The 17055-nt window shown below is 49.5% G+C and overlaps 1 protein-coding gene across 1 annotated transcript in view; it reads right to left on the bottom strand.

Moving 5' to 3' along the window:
* Window positions 1-16401, bottom strand: part of LOC137299630 (hippocampus abundant transcript 1 protein-like) — a 58507-nt gene extending 42106 nt beyond the window's left edge. The window contains exon 1 of the mRNA XM_067968532.1: window positions 16223-16401. Within this exon, the coding sequence (XP_067824633.1) occupies window positions 16223-16303 (81 nt within the window). The 5' untranslated portion in view covers window positions 16304-16401. The remainder of the gene's footprint in view (window positions 1-16222) is intronic.
* Window positions 16402-17055: the final 654 nt, after the last annotated feature.

Genomic DNA, 17055 nt, shown 5'->3' with positions numbered 1-17055 from the left:
TAAAAATCACAGGTCAAATAGGGTGCCATTTTGATTGCAAATGCATGTTTTAAAATTTCTATCAATGCCCAATGTTAGCTTTGTTAAATGTGCTGCCCAGTGTAATACCAAGTCATACAGACCAGAAGATCCCAGGCTCAATCCCCGTGGGGTCTGTGCCAGGTTATCTCATCTCAACTGGGGTGAGCTAGGGGAGCAAAGATATCAGTCTGCTTCCGATTATTGCACTCACTCTCAAGGCTCAACGATCACCACTTGGGCCAGATACTGCAGCCAGTGTCCATTAAACAATACCCCAGTGCAAGCCAGTGCCTTCAGGACAGAAGAAGAAAACAACTAGAGGGGCAGAAATCAAATTGAGCACTTTTTTATTTGAAGCTGCTGGAAGCAACTCCATGCTGATACATAACATCACCAGTGTGGTGTAGTATACAAAGTGAAACAAATTCTACTTTGATTTATAACTTCAACACGCAAGAGCATGAATCTGCTGACTTTATCATTCAGATATATGAAAAGATTAGATTTTGAAGGTCAACACCTTTAATAAATTAATGCCTTTCACTTTGTATTTATATTCTTCCAATAAATGACTTCTGAGTACACCAGCAATTAAAATGCAGCTCACAGCAAGAGCCCAAGACAGCAGGGGAACTCTTTGGAGCGCCAACATGCCATATCACAAAGTTGCAGTTCGCATCAATTCCTCACTCAAGTTCTAGATCTGAGAGCAGCAAGATCACAGCTCAGTATAGACCAGCCCCTCATACAGTGTGCTGCAATACAGAGAAATTAGGTTTGGGGGGGGGGGGAAAGAGAGGAGAAGGTGGCATCACAGGCCATTCCTGCACATCCACTCATCTATATCATAATCCATCTCCTATGCTTGAGCGCCTAATCTAGACTGACACCCCAAGGAGGGAGTGCTGCACCGTCCAAGATGTTGTGTAAGGCATTAAACTGAAGATCCATCTGCCTGTTCCACACAGACTTTGAAACCCCATAGCACTATCTGAAGAGTAGGAAGTTCTGCTGGTGTCTTGACCAACATTCCTCCCTCAACCAATGCTGCCAACATTTTTTGACTTGGTTATTGATCTCATGGTTCTTTCTGGGGTATTGTTAGTCCATAATGGCTATTGCATCTGTCTACAGAACAACAGTCAGCGTACTTCAGAAGTAATTTACTGCATGACTATTATAAAGTTGTGATGTGGAGATGCCGGTGATGGACTGGGGTTGACAATTGTAAACAATTTTACAACACCAAGTTATAGTCCAGCAATTTTATTTTAAATTCACAAGCTTTCGGAGGCTACCTCCTTCCTCAGGTGAACGATGTCCACATCGTTCACCTGAGGAAGGAGGTAGCCTCCGAAAGCTTGTGAATTTAAAATAAAATTGCTGGACTATAACTTGGTGTTGTAAAATTGTTTACAATTATAAAGTTGAAAAGACTAAGACAGAAGGCAAGGTAAATCAGAATCAGTGATTAGATAATGCCAAGTGTGGGTTTTAAATGTGTGTGGATTGTAGGATGGGGAGACTGAGGGAGGTGAGGAATTTCACACTGAAGGTCCCAAGAAAGAGTGAGTTACAGTAGGGGGTGACACAATGACGAAACAGTAAATAAGCATTAAGATACTGATCCCAAGGTGGAGAGAGAACCAATGCCTGAAGCTGGAGAGGCAAATTACATATGCTCACAGGTGAATTACAGACACATTTGTGCAATCCTGTGGCAGCTTGTGTGCATTACAAGCTCACAACCAAAAAGCAGCAATTTCACAATGCATTCCCTCCATGTTATTCTTGGTTATATGATAGGGATGCCTTGGGTAGTTGGGGCCTATGGTTCTCCATTTTGGGGTTAATTTTGCTGATATTCCCTCATAAATTGCTGGATTTTAAAATCATCCGTCAATTTCTACTGCTTTTAAAAAAAAAATCCCCAAAACTGATAACTCCTTAAACTTCCCCCATCTCAGAATTGCTGCAACTTAAAAGGCGAATCACATAAGCAATAGTTTTGTGATTTTAATAATATAAAATTAGTAAGATGAAATGTGCAAAAGTTCCTGCTGTTTTAAGTTTCCCCTCGCTTCAAAAATGTAATTCTCTTTCTCCACCCCCCCCCCGCCCCCTCCCCAAATTTTCCCTGCATTTAATTTTCTCTCTTGACCCTCTGTGCTATGCAGCATCTGCAACCTGGAAGGGGAAAGTGACCTTCGCCAACGGCCTGATCTGACCACTGACTGGAGGAATGCGAGGACAGGCCAAGGATGCCCCCCTTCTGGCCTCTGTTTGCCTACACCAGCATGACCAAGATGAGAGAGACTCAGTGGCGCGAAGGATATCGAGCCCGCGCTGTCACCCTCCAATTCCCTCCGTCACTGCAGTACGATTTTTATTCTCCCTCATAATGCTAAACATCATAAAAATTACCACCCTGACAGCTCTGAGTTTATCCAGCAAATAGCTGAGCCTTAAGTACCAGAAAAGTCCCAGCTTTGATCTATGGCCTATGCTTAATTAGCTGCTGTCATCCAGGGGGGCAGTAGCAACACTAAATTAGCCTCAACAGCCCCAGGATAGGAAAGGTAAAAATTGGCCATGGTTCCCAGCCCTAATCATTACCTAGAGTTCCCTACTACAAAGTGTGTACGTGTGCTTGTGTTTCGATGTAGGATGAGAGCAGGATCTAGCTCAGCTATGGTACCACACAACTGGATAGCTTGCCAGCCCTCACTGTCTTGGCTCAAATATGACTAACGATTTCCACCAGTAGGTAACCAGCAACTATGGAACCTTACCTCAGCCAAAAGCTTCAGGAGAGGAAGGTAGGAAAGAAAATTAATGAGATTAAAAAATGTATTCTCCACCCACTCCAATTTTCTATTGCTGAAAAATACTCAGCCACTCCAGGTTTAGTTGGATGCTGTCCAAAATTAAAAATAGGCACATGCCATCCCCACGTGATACCACAGTGGACATCAGTGGAGGACTATTACAAAAAGATAATCAGGACACAGTGACATAAGAACAAGCAGGTTACAGAGAAACAACATTTACTGCCCAAAGAATTTTTGCATTTTGCATAAGCTTGCAGTAAGTATTTTGGTTAGCAATTGTTCAGTGTGAACATATAACTGCACACCAACAATACAGAGCCAAAGTCTGCAATGCCAGCACTAAAGCAGCCCAAGACCTGAATAAAAACCACTCCATAGCATTTACAACACATTAAAAATGCAGCAGATATCCTGGAGCAATTTCAAGGCAGTAATCCGATCTGCAGGAACGGATGACAGTTACAAACCATTCAAACTTTGCTCTTGTGGTTTATAATCTGATACATATTCCTCGATTACACTTCCAGGTATCTTTTTCTTTCATTTAATATATACAAAAGTATTATTCATGGGATACATTATTTCTCTGCGAAACCTTCACTTGCTGCTAGCTCAGCCACTCCTATCATACTCCTATCTTTCGTTATCTAGTTGCAAGACATGTGATTTTCCTGTTCCAAAACACAGAAATACAAACAAAAGCACCTCAGGGGCAGCAAATCTAGAACAGGCTAGCTCCTGAACAGTATCTGGGAGTTTGCCCGAGACTGTAACATGCTCATGAGGATGGGAAGTCAGCACAAAGTCACCTGAGCTTCATTCTCTCAACTGTATTATGGTCTCACAATACGCACCCAGCTACAGCTTAATCTCTATCCAATATTCAAACAATACAGAGGGATTAAGAAACTTGTACATAACATACAGAATGACAGTGGTTTGGCCAGTTCACAATGTAACACAGTGTGGAGGTTTGGACATCATTGTAAACCCTGAAAATAAAGCTCTAAGGATTTATGAAGTGCTAGTCAATCTCCCGTGGCAGTGCACATAGGAAAGTAGTCTTCAGGTGAAGCAGGCTTAGTTGATGAGGGATAATTGGGCCAGGGAACAGACATAATTCAGATCCCATTTTAAAATCATAAATACTGCCCTTATTTTTATATTTCCATTATACACTCCTGTGTCCACATTTATAATGGGAAATGCCCATGTAAATTTGTCATGCTGTAATGACACCGTCCCATCAGCAGTGCTGCTACAGTGCATCCACTGGCAGGAGGGTGTAATTACAGCACAACAAGCTTACACACACAGGCAGCTTCCATTATAAATGTGGATATGGGAATTTATAACGGAAATGGTGACCGAAAATGCAGAAAGACACAAGATTTTTAATATATACAGATCCCTAAGGTAAATGCAGCAAGGAATACACAATCTTAAGTAATGTTTTATGTAATGTTTATGCCAGTTTACTGTATCAAGTTATTCTCTACCTTAACGAGTTTTCTCATCTTCTGTTAATTTCATGTTTGCCTAACATAGAGGTCCACAAACTTTTTGTGCTTAGACCCCCCTTCGGAGATTAATGCCCCATTCATACCCCCTCACAATTTTTCAAAGAACCAGTATTTTGTAGTCCCCAAGAAGATGGCGGAGGTCAATCCTATTGGTTTCAAAAACTGAGGGGTGGGGGAGGGAGAAATTAAGAGAAGTTCAAAGTGCAAAACCCTGCCTTCAGTCATACAAACATACGAGGACAACGGGCAGGAAAAGACCATCTGGTCCATCAAGCCTGCCCCACACAGTCGTGATGCCTGAAGTATCACCAGCAGCCATGTAATCTCCTGGGAGAGGCAAAGAAACGGATTAAAACCCAAAACCAATTAGGAAAAAAAATCTGGAAAATTCCTCTCCAAGCCCCTTTGGCAATTGAAACTAGTCCAGGGGTCCACATTGACCTTGCTTATATTATCTGGTATTTCATCTACCTTTTATAATACCAGACCGATTACTGTTGTGCCAGAAGCAGTGCTGATTGGACATATTAGAGCAGCTTATGGTGCATAGTAACTGAATATTGCTGCACCAAAAGTAGCTCTGATAGGTCCACCTGTAGAAATCAGCGGGGATTCAAACATGTTGTGCTGAGATCAGCCCACAATACATCTCCTCTGGCTATGCAAGGTTGTATTGGTCGCTGGCTCTTATTCTTGGCCATGTTATCTTCCTCCCCACTCCCCTGATAACCTCGGTACGCATCCCCCACCCTCCCCCCCCCTCCCTTCCTTCCCTCCCTCCCTCCCTTCCTCCTCACCCTCCTTTCCTTCCCTCCCCCCCTCCTTCCCCATTCTCCCTCCCTCCCCCCACCCTCCCTTCCTCCCCTCCCTCCCCTACCCTCCCTTCCTCCCCTCCCTCCCCCACCCTCCCTTCCTTCCCTCCCCCTCCCTCCCTCCCTTCCCTCCCCCACCCTCCCTTCCTTCCCTCCCTCACCCTCCCTTCCTTCCTTCCCTCCCCCACCCTCCCTTCCTTCCTTCCCTCCCCCACCCTCCCTTCCTTCCTTCCCTCCCCCACCCTCCCTTCTTTCCTTCCCTCCCCCACCCTCCCTTCTTTCCTTCCCTCCCCCACCCTTCCTTCCTTCCCTCCCCCACCCTTCCTCCCTTCCTTCCCCCACCCTCCCTTCCTTCCCCCACCCTCCCTTCCTTCCTTCCCTCCCCCACCCTCCCTTCCTTCCTTCCTTCCCTCCCCCACCCTCCCTTCCTTCCTTCCCTCCCCCACCCTCCCTTCCTTCCTTCCCTCCCCCACCCTCCCTTCCTTCCTTCCCTCCCCCACCCTCCCTTCCTTCCCTCCCCCACCCTCCCTTCCTTCCTTCCCTCCCCCACCCTCCCTTCCTTCCTTCCCCCACCCTCCCTTCCTTCCTTCCTTCCCCCACCCTCCCTTCCTTCCTTCCCCCACCCTCCCTTCCTTCCTTCCCTCCCCCACCCTCCCTTCCTTCCTTCCCCCACCCTCCCTTCCTTCCTTCCTTCCCTCCCCCACCCTCCCTTCCTTCCTTCCCTCCCCCACCCTCCCCTCCTTCCTTCCCTCCCCCACCCTCCCCTCCTTCCTTCCCTCCCCCACCCTCCCTTCCTTCCCCCACCCTCCCTTCCTTCCTTCCCCCACCCTCCCTTCCTTCCTTCCTTCCCCCACCCTCCCTTCCTTCCTTCCCTCCCCCACCCTTCCTTCCTTCCCTCCCCCACCCTTCCTCCCTTCCTTCCCCCACCCTCCCTTCCTTCCCCCACCCTCCCTTCCTTCCCCCACCCTCCCTTCCTTCCTTCCCTCCCCCACCCTCCCTTCCTTCCTTCCTTCCCTCCCCCACCCTCCCTTCCTTCCTTCCCTCCCCCACCCTCCCTTCCTTCCTTCCCTCCCCCACCCTCCCTTCCTTCCCTCCCCCACCCTCCCTTCCTTCCTTCCCTCCCCCACCCTCCCTTCCTTCCTTCCCCCACCCTCCCTTCCTTCCTTCCTTCCCCCACCCTCCCTTCCTTCCTTCCCTCCCCCACCCTCCCTTCCTTCCTTCCCCCACCCTCCCTTCCTTCCTTCCTTCCCTCCCCCACCCTCCCTTCCTTCCTTCCCTCCCCCACCCTCCCCTCCTTCCTTCCCTCCCCCACCCTCCCCTCCTTCCTTCCCTCCCCCACCCTCCCTTCCTTCCCCCACCCTCCCTTCCTTCCTTCCCCCACCCTCCCTTCCTTCCTTCCTTCCCCCACCCTCCCTTCCCCCACCCTCCCTTCCTTCCTTCCCTGCCCCACCCTCCCTTCCTTCCCTGCCCCACCCTCCCTTCCTTCCCTGCCCCACCCTCCCTTCCTTCCTTCCCTCCCCCACCCTCCCTTCCTTCCCTCCCCCACCCTCCCTTCCTTCCCTCCCCCACCCTCCCTTCCTTCCTTCCCTCCCCCACCCTCCCCTCCCTTCCTTCCTTCCTTCCTTCCCTCCCCCACCCTCCCCTCCCTCCCTTCCTTCCTTCCCTCCCCCACCTCTGGCCTAACAGGAGGGGAAAGTGAGATGCAAAATGTGACGTTGTGTCCTACAGTAGAACAGTTAAATCACGTCTACCATGAACTAGACTTCACTTTACCAAGAGCTTTAGTACATCAATAGCTTACAGATTGCAGCAAGTTCAGTTAGAATAAGCACTTAACTGAACTGGAAATTACTCAGCCTGCAATCTAAGTCACAGAACCTGCTGCACTCTCTGCTACAAGTTGTGAGTTTGGCCGTAAATCAAATCCATACTTTGTAAATAAAACCACAATCTGGAGACTGCTGCCTGCAATTAAAATGATACAAATGCTTTTAAAATGCACAATTAAGCTGGTTGACAGAGAGTGAACACTTAATAATTGAAGAAATCAGCTTATGTTGGCCTGTGAGAAAAGCCATCCCTTCGTTATGGGCTAAACAATGAAATATCTTCTGTGAAATAAATTAACATATAGAAACGCGGGTGTCCCGCCCCCATTGTTAAGAGTAGGTGGGGTTCCTCAGCCTTGGTTGGAGCCCACCTGGGAGAAGGTACTCCGAAGATAAGAACCACGAGGAAAGCAACGGGAATCCACCTCAGCTCCTCTTCCCTAGTAAGTGGCTCAAAAATCTCATATGTGAGACTTGAGTTAGGACCTGCTCTAGGGCAGAACACAATAGACAGACGGGCTATGTAGAGTGCTCTTCTGAACTACCCTTCCTTGTTCCTTCTAAGCTCCAAACACGCCACCTTACACACTCTTCCTCTTCCATGCATTCTCGTTGTTTCCTACTCTAGTTTACTCTTTCCTCAAAAACTGTGGAACTCCTTACCTCCCTCACCTCATCCTGCATTCCATTTCAGGCTTTTAAAATCCAACCTTGGCACCATCTACTCACTTCTTCTCAATTGAATACATCATCTCTCCTACTCAACCTTGCTGGTGCCCTGCACCACTGCCTTGGCCCATCACCCAGGTGATTCAATAAAAAAAAAATTCCAAAAGGAAGCAAAGAAAATAGAAATAGGCTTGTATTTATACGATGCTTTATCACATCTTTCAGAAACATCTCAAATCTTTTCATGCACAATGATTTTTTTTTGGAGGGACTGCAAGTGACTGTTGATATGCAAGAAAGAACAAACTTGCATTTGTAGTGTCTTTCATGACCTTAGGGTGTCCCAAAGCATTTCACAGCCAATTAAATACTTTTGAAATGCAATCACTGTTGTTTTGCAGGCAAACATGGCAAGGTCCCACAAACAGCAAATGAGATGAATGAACAGTTGATCTGTTTTGGCGGTGTTAGCTGAGGGGGAAAGTGCTGACCAGGACACCAAGAGAACTCTCTGCTCTTCAAATAGTATCGTTAACGGCCACCCAAGCAAGTAGAGGTGGGGCCTTGGTTTAATGTTTCATCGGAAGGATAGAACCTCTGACAATGCAGATCTCCCTGAGCACTTAATTTGGATTGTCTGCCTGGATTAGGAAAGACGACTGCATAGTTTACAGCTACCCTGAGTGTTAATCCTGGTATTCAAGAACTTTACATTCAGTATCTTCCATTAATTAAGCATATGTAACACATTTGTGGGGTAAATTATTAAATTTATTGGCCTAGTACGAGTTCAGTTGGAATGGAGGTCTTTTTTGTTGTTGTGCAATGGTACATTGTAGTATCTGCAACGTTAGAGGCACCTGTCCTTGTGATTCACATAATACGAGCTATGGTTTAGTTAAAGACTCCGTGATAAGGGTTATTAAGATACAAATTTGCAGAGTGATTTGCTTGGCTCTTTAGATAGTTGTAGATGTTTGCCATGGATTCAGCTGGAGGTGTATTTCCCCCCCCCCCCAAGGGTGCTATTGACACCCCAGAATGCTTTCGGTCAGCTATGGATAGAGAGTTGCCATGGTTACAGCAAACATTCACTGATGATCCAAGAGTGAGCATACTATTGTTGAATTTTCGTTGACAGTGGATTGCAGGAAAGTAATTCCGGTCAGGCTACCTCGCACAATAAAACAAATTCTGTATTCCACATATAGGAGATAATATGCATGCATCACATGATGTGCTGGGCCACAAGTATTATACCTATGTTTCCTACAAGTGACTACACTTCAAAAGTGTCATTGGCTGTAAAGTGCTTTGGGACGCCCTTAGGTCATGAAAGGCACCATATAAATGTAAGTCTTTCTTTCTTTATATATCTGTTTTCAAAAAAAATTATATATCGTAGCATTATGCCTCTAGGATACAGTGCTTCATTTCTTAGTAAAAATCCTTTCTTCCTGTCAGCTATCTGGAATACACCCCTGGTCTAGTTTCATTTTTTAAAAATATATCCCCTCTTTTTTACCAGGTTGAAAACCTTGGCCCCAATAACCAGAGATAAGAACGCTGATGCTGATTCTCCAATGGGAAAGCAAAGTGATGCTGTGTAAATATTATTTGAAAATGACTTATTTTGAGGACAGAGTTCAAGGCTTTTTAAACATTCTGGGCAGCACTGTGAGTTGGAGCAAAAACATATGAGTGGTTCTGAGCAGGAGGACACGGGTTCAATTCCTGCACACTTAGTTCCTGATCTAAGCAAGCCAGTTCAGCAGATGCCAGGTGGAGTCACAGCAGTTCCCTGCAGCTTGGGAAATCAGGTTGGGATCTTTGCAAACATTAGCACCTAGTGTGAAGACTTAAAGATTGGCACCATCCCATCAGTGTACTGTATGCAATTCTAGTTACTGATTCAAAGGAAAGATATCACTACCTTTCAGAAAGCAGAGGCAAGCAAAGGGAGCAATTCCAGGCATCAGGAATTTACATAAATGAAAATTGAAAAATTAAAGCTCGTTTTCCTTGCAAAAAGGAGACTTTGAGGTGAGCTCATTAAGGTTTAAGATCATGAAGGGAATTGACAAAGCAGAGTAAGGCAAATTGTTTCCTGTGAAGGGGACAAATGTTTTTTTTTAAAAAGTCAAAAAGCTGGGAATAAAAGCCAGAAAAAGCACCAGAATTATGGACTGGATTACCAGATAAACTACTGAAGCAGACAGTATAATGTGGCATCACAGATAATCAGATGCATTTTGGAGAAAGAAGAAATTGAGGGATATAAGGAGAAGGCAGGTAGGTGGGGTTGATCAATGAAAAAATGGGCTTGTTTGGCCAAATGACCTTCTCTCATTCCCAAAAATGCCTATACTTTTGCCGGACTGTTATGTTGTACCCACTGGTATAGGACATAGGCAGAAGTCAGGAATCAAGCTCCTCACCTACCCTCTCAGTGACAGATGGGTGTGGATATGTACCCCTCATTGGAAGGTAAGTATCCTTGTGGAGCTTAGGGTGACCATGTATACTGCTTGACACATTCCTAACCCCCTTAATGCATTATGGTTTTGTAATACACTGCAGCCATTGTCTGCAATCTATGGAGCATAACCATATAAATCTGTTAAAAGGAGAACCCAGTGCTGTACAACTTTCTGCAAAATTCTAATTCAAATAACTCTTCGACAGCATCTCCCAAACCTGCGACCTCTACCACCTAGAAGGACAAGAGCAGCAAGTGCATGGGAGCACCATCACCTCCCAGTCACACACCATCCCAACTTGAACATATATAGGCCGTTCCTTCATCGATGCTGAGTCAAGATCCTGGAACTCCCTATCTAACAGCACTGTGGGAGCACCTTCACCACACGGACTGCAGCAGTTCAAGAAGCAGCCCCAATGCCACCTTCTCAAGGGCAACTAGGGATGGGCAATAAATGCTGGCCTTGCTAGCGACACCCACATCCCCAGAATGAATATATTACAAAAATAAAAGAGATGGATAGAAATTTTTTTAAATGAGCCCAAGTTCTAGAGAAAATTACACAGTATACTACCAACAATAATGAGGCCATCCTACCCAATAGACATTTTTTAAAAATTCATTCATGGGGTGTGGGCGTCATTACCAAGGCCAGCATATATTGCCCATCCCTAATTGCCCTTGAGAAGGTGGTGGCGAGCTGCCTTCTTGAACCGCTGCAGTCCACGTCGTGAAGGTTCTCCCACAGTGCTGTTAGGTAGGGCGTTCCAGGATTTTGACCCAGCGACGATGAAGGAACAGCGATATATTTCCAAGTCGGGATGGTGTGTGACTTGGAGAGGAATGTGCAAGTGATGTTGTTCCCATGTGCCTGCTGCCCTTGTCCTTCTAGGTGGTAGAGGTCGCGGGTTTGGGAGGTGCTGCCAAAGAATCCTTGGCGAGTTGCTGCAGTGCATCCTGTAGATGATACACACTGCAGCCACGGTTTGCGGTGGTGGAGGGAGTGAATGTTTAGGATGGTGGATAGGGTGCCAATCAAGCGGGCTGCTTTGTCCTGGATGGTGTCAAGCTTCTTGAGTGTTGTTAAAGCTGCACTCATTCAGGCAAGCGAAGAGTATTCCATCACACTCCTGACTTGTGCCTTGTAGATGGTAGAAAGGGTTTGGGGAGTCACTCGCCGCAGAATAGCCAGCCTCTGACCTGCTCTTGTAGCCACAGTATTTATGTGGCTGGTCCAGTTAAGTTTCTGATCAATGGTGACCCCAGGTTGATGATGGTGGGGGATTCGGCGATGGTAATGCCATTCAATGTCAAGGGGAGGTGGTTAGACTCTCTCTTGTTGGAGATGGTCATTGTCTGGCACTTGTCTGGAGCGAATGTTACCTGCCACTTATCAGCCCAAGCCTGGATGTTGCATGCGGGCACGGACTGCTTCATTATCTGAGGGATTGCGAATGGAACTGAACACTGTGCAATCATCAGCGAACATCCCCATTGTATGAAGCAAAGCACTACTCCATACTGTGCAGCCACTTTAACAGCAAGCACCAGATTCCAACCAGTTGACAGCATATCTGGTTTGTTTCTGAATTAGTGACATTTCTTCTCTTTCCTCCCACGCACATCAAAAAAACAGGTTTTAAGTGCCCCTCATACTTGATCCAAATGGATCAACTAATCATCTGATTATTGAATTTGGCAACAAACCAACACAAAAAGGGAGACTCACCAATGCAACCTCTTTAAAAGCAGTTAGACATTCACAATGATTTTAATGTACTATAACTTTTTCCTGTTACTTTTTTTTTACATCTTTTTATTCAAGATTGAGTGCTGATGAGATTGTTGCAACAGTGTCAACTGAACAGGTTTATGGAACTGGTACAACAGAACGACAACACTCCACATGAATGACTTTATCTAGGCTGATGTTAATGAAACTCCCTCACACTGATATCCCCAGTGATATCAGCAGCACGGTCCAAACCACAATATTCAAAACAATTTCCTGAAATGGGCAACAGATTGTTAACAACTGGAATTCACTTTAATTGTTTGATCTGTAAGGGGGGCCATCAACTGTGATAGGGTGAGATTTCTCAATAAAGAACTTTTCCAACTCTGAATTCTGGAAAACAGAGAGAGAATAAGCTGCAACCTAGTACAAGATATTCATATTCTGAAGACCAAACTGGGCCAGTAACAGATCCTGCTCACTGGGATCCCTCTCGATCAGCAGCCAGCACAGCTGCTGCCCTGCAGGTTTATTGTGAGGCCACACAGTGACTGATCTCATCTATAACACCACTAAAAAGCTCCTCAGCTTGGTGCCAAGTCGCAAAATAGGAAGGTGAGCAGATCAAAAGCACAAATATCTTCTACCAAAAGCAAAATAGTACAGATGCTGGAAATCTGAAATAACAGAAAATGCTGGAAAAGCTCAGCAAGTGAAGCAGCATCTGTGGAGAAAGAAACCGAGTTAACGTTTCAGGTCATAAACCTTTTATCAGAACTGGAAAATGTTCTGACGAAAGCCCTTCGGCCTGAAACGTTAACACTGTTTCTTTCTCCACAGATGCTGCCTCACTTGCTGAGCTTTTCCAACATCTTCTACCAGGTTGGTTTCTTTCTATGTTTATTAGTTATTGTGGGGGGGTGCCAGGGGAGGGGAGGGGAAAGAGAGAGTATTTAACATTGAAACTTCAAATCATACCACTGTTGGGAGTTGTTAAGTAGAGGCCAGATACTTCACCCCAGGAAAAGAGGGAAAATTAAACTATACCTGCAGAAATGTCCCCATTTAATCCATTATAAATGGTGCTATCGTTAAAAATAACAGTATTTTTCTCTCCATGATGCTGACTGAGCCGAGTGTTTCCAGCATTTTGTGTTTTTATAAGTGTTTTTCTCCCCCCTTACCACAGTTCACTTTAAATGTATACTCCAGAGCAGTTGAAGAGTAATAAACAATGTAAGTTGGCCTGGCAGTTCTAGCAGTAGATCCTGGGCTACACAGTAGTCATAGTAAAGCTCTTTACAAACTGCCATTCAGATTCACTATTGGTCAGGATTTTCCTGATCTTAGACAAGACCTAACTTATTTCAACAAAACCCCGGACAGCAGGAATCAAAACATTCCTATGTGGACTTCCCTAACTCACTGAAATTGTGGAGAACAATCGGTGTTCAAAGAGATTCTCTTGCATCATTATTTGCAACCACCCTCATTGCAACATGGTAGTCCAGAGCTAAGGAATTTGCAAGTCCACAAGGTTAACAAGCCAAAACCTAGTAGCTCTACAAGAGATAAAAAGCAGAGAGCTGAAGGAGAGGTTTAGCTATAAATAGAACAGTAAGACAACTTCTACAGTTCTTAAAGATAGTGGTACACATGGCCAGGAAAGTGAAACCATCAGCCAAGTTATTTTGGCTATTAGTACACTAATGTAACCATGGATGGCAAATCTCTACTTGAATGAAACCTAGACAGAATACTGCTCATTTCTCCCTCGGAGCCCATGTGCGTGCTCTATACCTCTATCGTAGGTCACCCAACAGCCCTCTGACCCATTTCACCACTCGATCTTCCTATGCTCATTGCCTACCCTCCCCTTTCCAATTAAACCGCATACCCATTCTGTCACCACCCATTCATATCATTCAATTTCACCTGAATCGTTACCACTCCACACCCCCAATTCATCTTTCCCCTCCATCCCCAAACACTTCATTTGTTTACAATCGCCCAGTTCTTTGTGCCATCTCTGCCCCCGTCACTCCCATTCGATGAAACCATTGCCACAAACTTTTCTTCCTTCATCTGTTCTACCATATCTCCCTCATGACCTCCAGTCTCCGTGGCCAGTTGCTCTCATTCCTATCACTGCTGTCGACCCCATCCCACTGCCTATCCCGCACCCATAACAGTTGCCCCCCAGCTCCGCACCCGACGTATCCCGCCCCCTCCGCCCCGCGTCCCACGTATCCCGCCCCCCTCCGCCCCGCGTCCCACGTATCCTGCCGCCTCCGCCCCGCGCCCCACGTATCCCGCCGCCTCCGCCCCGCGCCCCACGTATCCCGCCGCCTCCGCCCCGCGCCCCACGTATCCCGCCGCCCGCGCCCCACGTATCCCGCCGCCTCCGCCCCGCGTATCCCGCTGCCTCCGCCCCGCGCCCCACGTATCCCGCCGCCTCCGCCCCGCGCCCCACGTATCCCGCCGCCTCCGCCCCGCGCCCCACGTATCCCGCCGCCTATGCCCCGCGCCCCACGTATCCCGCCGCCTCCGCCCCGCGCCCCACGTATCCCGCCCCCTCCGCCCCGCGCCCGATGTATCACGCCCCCTCCGCATCCCGCCCCGCCCACTCCGCGCCCGACATATCCCGCCCCCTCCGCTCCGCGCCGGAACATGTCCCGCCCCCTCCGCTCTGGCCCCGACATGTCCCGCCCCCTCCGATCCGGACCCGACATGTCCCGCCCCCTCCGATCCGGACCCGACATGTCCCGCCCCCTCCGATCCGGACCCGACATGTCCCGCCCCCTCCGATCCGGACCCGACATGTCCCGCCCCCTCCGATCCGGACCCGACATGTCCCGCCCCCTCCGATCCGGACCCGACATGTCCCGCCCCCTCCGATCCGGACACGACATGTCCCGCCCCCTCCGATCCGGACACGACATGTCCCGCCCCCTCCGATCCGGACCCGACATGTCCCGCCCCCTCCGATCCGGACCCGACATGTCCAGCCCCCTCCGCTCCGGCCCCGACATGTCCCGCCCCCTCCGATCCGGACCCGACATGTCCCGCCCCCTCCGATCCGGACCCGACATGTCCCGCCCCCTCCGATCCGGACCCGACATGTCCCGCCCCCTCCGATCCGGACCCGACATGTCCCGCCCCCTCCGATCCGGACCCGACATGTCCCGCCCCCTCCGATCCGGACCCGACATGTCCCGCCCCCTCCGATCCGGACCCGACATGTCCCGCCCCCTCCGATCCGGACCCGACATGTCCCGCCCCCTCCGATCCGGACCCGACATGTCCCGCCCCCTCCGCTCCGGACCCGACATGTCCCGCCCCCTCCGATCCGGACCCGACATGTCCAGCCCCCTCCGATCCGGACCCGACATGTCCAGCCCCCTCCGATCCGGACCCGACATGTCCCGCCCCCTCCGATCCGGACCCGACATGTCCCGCCCCCTCCGATCCGGACCCGACATGTCCCGCCCCCTCCGATCCGGACCCGACATGTCCCGCCCCCTCCGATCCGGACCCGACATGTCCCGCCCCCTCCGATCCGGACCCGACATGTCCCGCCCCCTCCGATCCGGACCCGACATGTCCCGCCCCCTCCGATCCGGACCCGACATGTCCCGCCCCCTCCGATCCGGACCCGACATGTCCCGCCCCCTCCGATCCGGACCCGACATGTCCCGCCCCCTCCGATCCGGACCCGACATGTCCCGCCCCCTCCGATCCGGACCCGACATGTCCCGCCCCCTCCGATCCGGACCCGACATGTCCCGCCCCCTCCGATCCGGACCCGACATGTCCCGCCCCCTCCGATCCGGACCCGACATGTCCCGCCCCCTCCGATCCGGACCCGACATGTCCCGCCCCCTCCGATCCGGACCCGACATGTCCCGCCCCCTCCGATCCGGACCCGACATGTCCCGCCCCCTCCGATCCGGACCCGACATGTCCCGCCCCCTCCGATCCGGACCCGACATGTCCCGCCCCCTCCGATCCGGACCCGACATGTCCCGCCCCCTCCGATCCGGACCCGACATGTCCCGCCCCCTCCGATCCGGACCCGACATGTCCCGCCCCCTCCGATCCGGACCCGACATGTCCCGCCCCCTCCCATCCGGACCCGACATGTCCCGCCCCCTCCACATGCAAACCCCTCCACTCTGGATTCGACATATCCCACCCCCTCCACTCCAGTCTCGACATATCCCACCCCCTCCACATCCCACCCCCTCCACATCCCACTCTCTTGTCCCCACTCTTCCTTTGGCCCCTCTCTGGCCTCCATGACCCCCACCCCCTCCTCACCGTGCCTCCGTCCTTGATGATGATCTTCTTCGCCAGAAGGACGCTGCGGTTCAGCCGCTTCTTTTTCTTCCCTTGAGTCATTTTCCTCACTCGGCCCGAGCCGGTCCCACCCGCCTCATCGCCATAGAAACGGCCGGAGCGGACAGCGACCAGACACCCCGACCGCCATTTTCCGCAGTCAGCCACCGCCTCAACCTAACCTTACCCGCCGCCGACCAATCGCGAGCCGCTCTGGCCCCGCCTTACGCGCAGCGAGCCGCAACCTAACCTGCTAGCCCCGCCACCCTAACCCCGCCCACTCTGCGCTAAGCCCCGCCCTCCCTTCGCTGCCACTGGTCCGACCGCGCACGCAGCCTGAGCGCTTGACCGAGCTTCTCCGATTCTAATAGGTCAGCAGGGACGTCAATCACGGAGTGCCCGCCCACTCCCGTCAGGAAAGTAAACACGCCAGGGTTTACTATAGCAGCACGTGATCCGGCGATGAGGTCACACAGCCGCCATCTTGGTAAAGGAGAAGCCTTCCAATGGGGGAGAAGCAGGTGGTTGATCCCATTGTTTCTTTGAGGCTGTTGTCACAGTCTCATTAAAAACGATCCTAAATGTCGTTGATTTATATGTTTTATCTATAATTATATTACATCTGCCCATATTTCCTGGCGAGATTTTCGTTACAAATTGTTTATAATGGGAAATGCCTATGTAAACTTGTCACACCCTTCGCTACAGTGTCACCACTGGCAGGAGGACATAATTACAGCATGACACGTTTACATAGGCAATTTCTGTTATAAAAGCGGTCATAAGAATTTAAAATGGAAATACAAAAATAAGGT

Source organism: Heptranchias perlo, chromosome 29, assembly GCF_035084215.1.
Source record: "Heptranchias perlo isolate sHepPer1 chromosome 29, sHepPer1.hap1, whole genome shotgun sequence".
NCBI lineage: Eukaryota > Metazoa > Chordata > Chondrichthyes > Hexanchiformes > Hexanchidae > Heptranchias > Heptranchias perlo.
The sequence above is the reverse complement of the archived record's forward strand: the minus strand, read 5'-3'. Positions and strand labels throughout refer to the sequence as shown.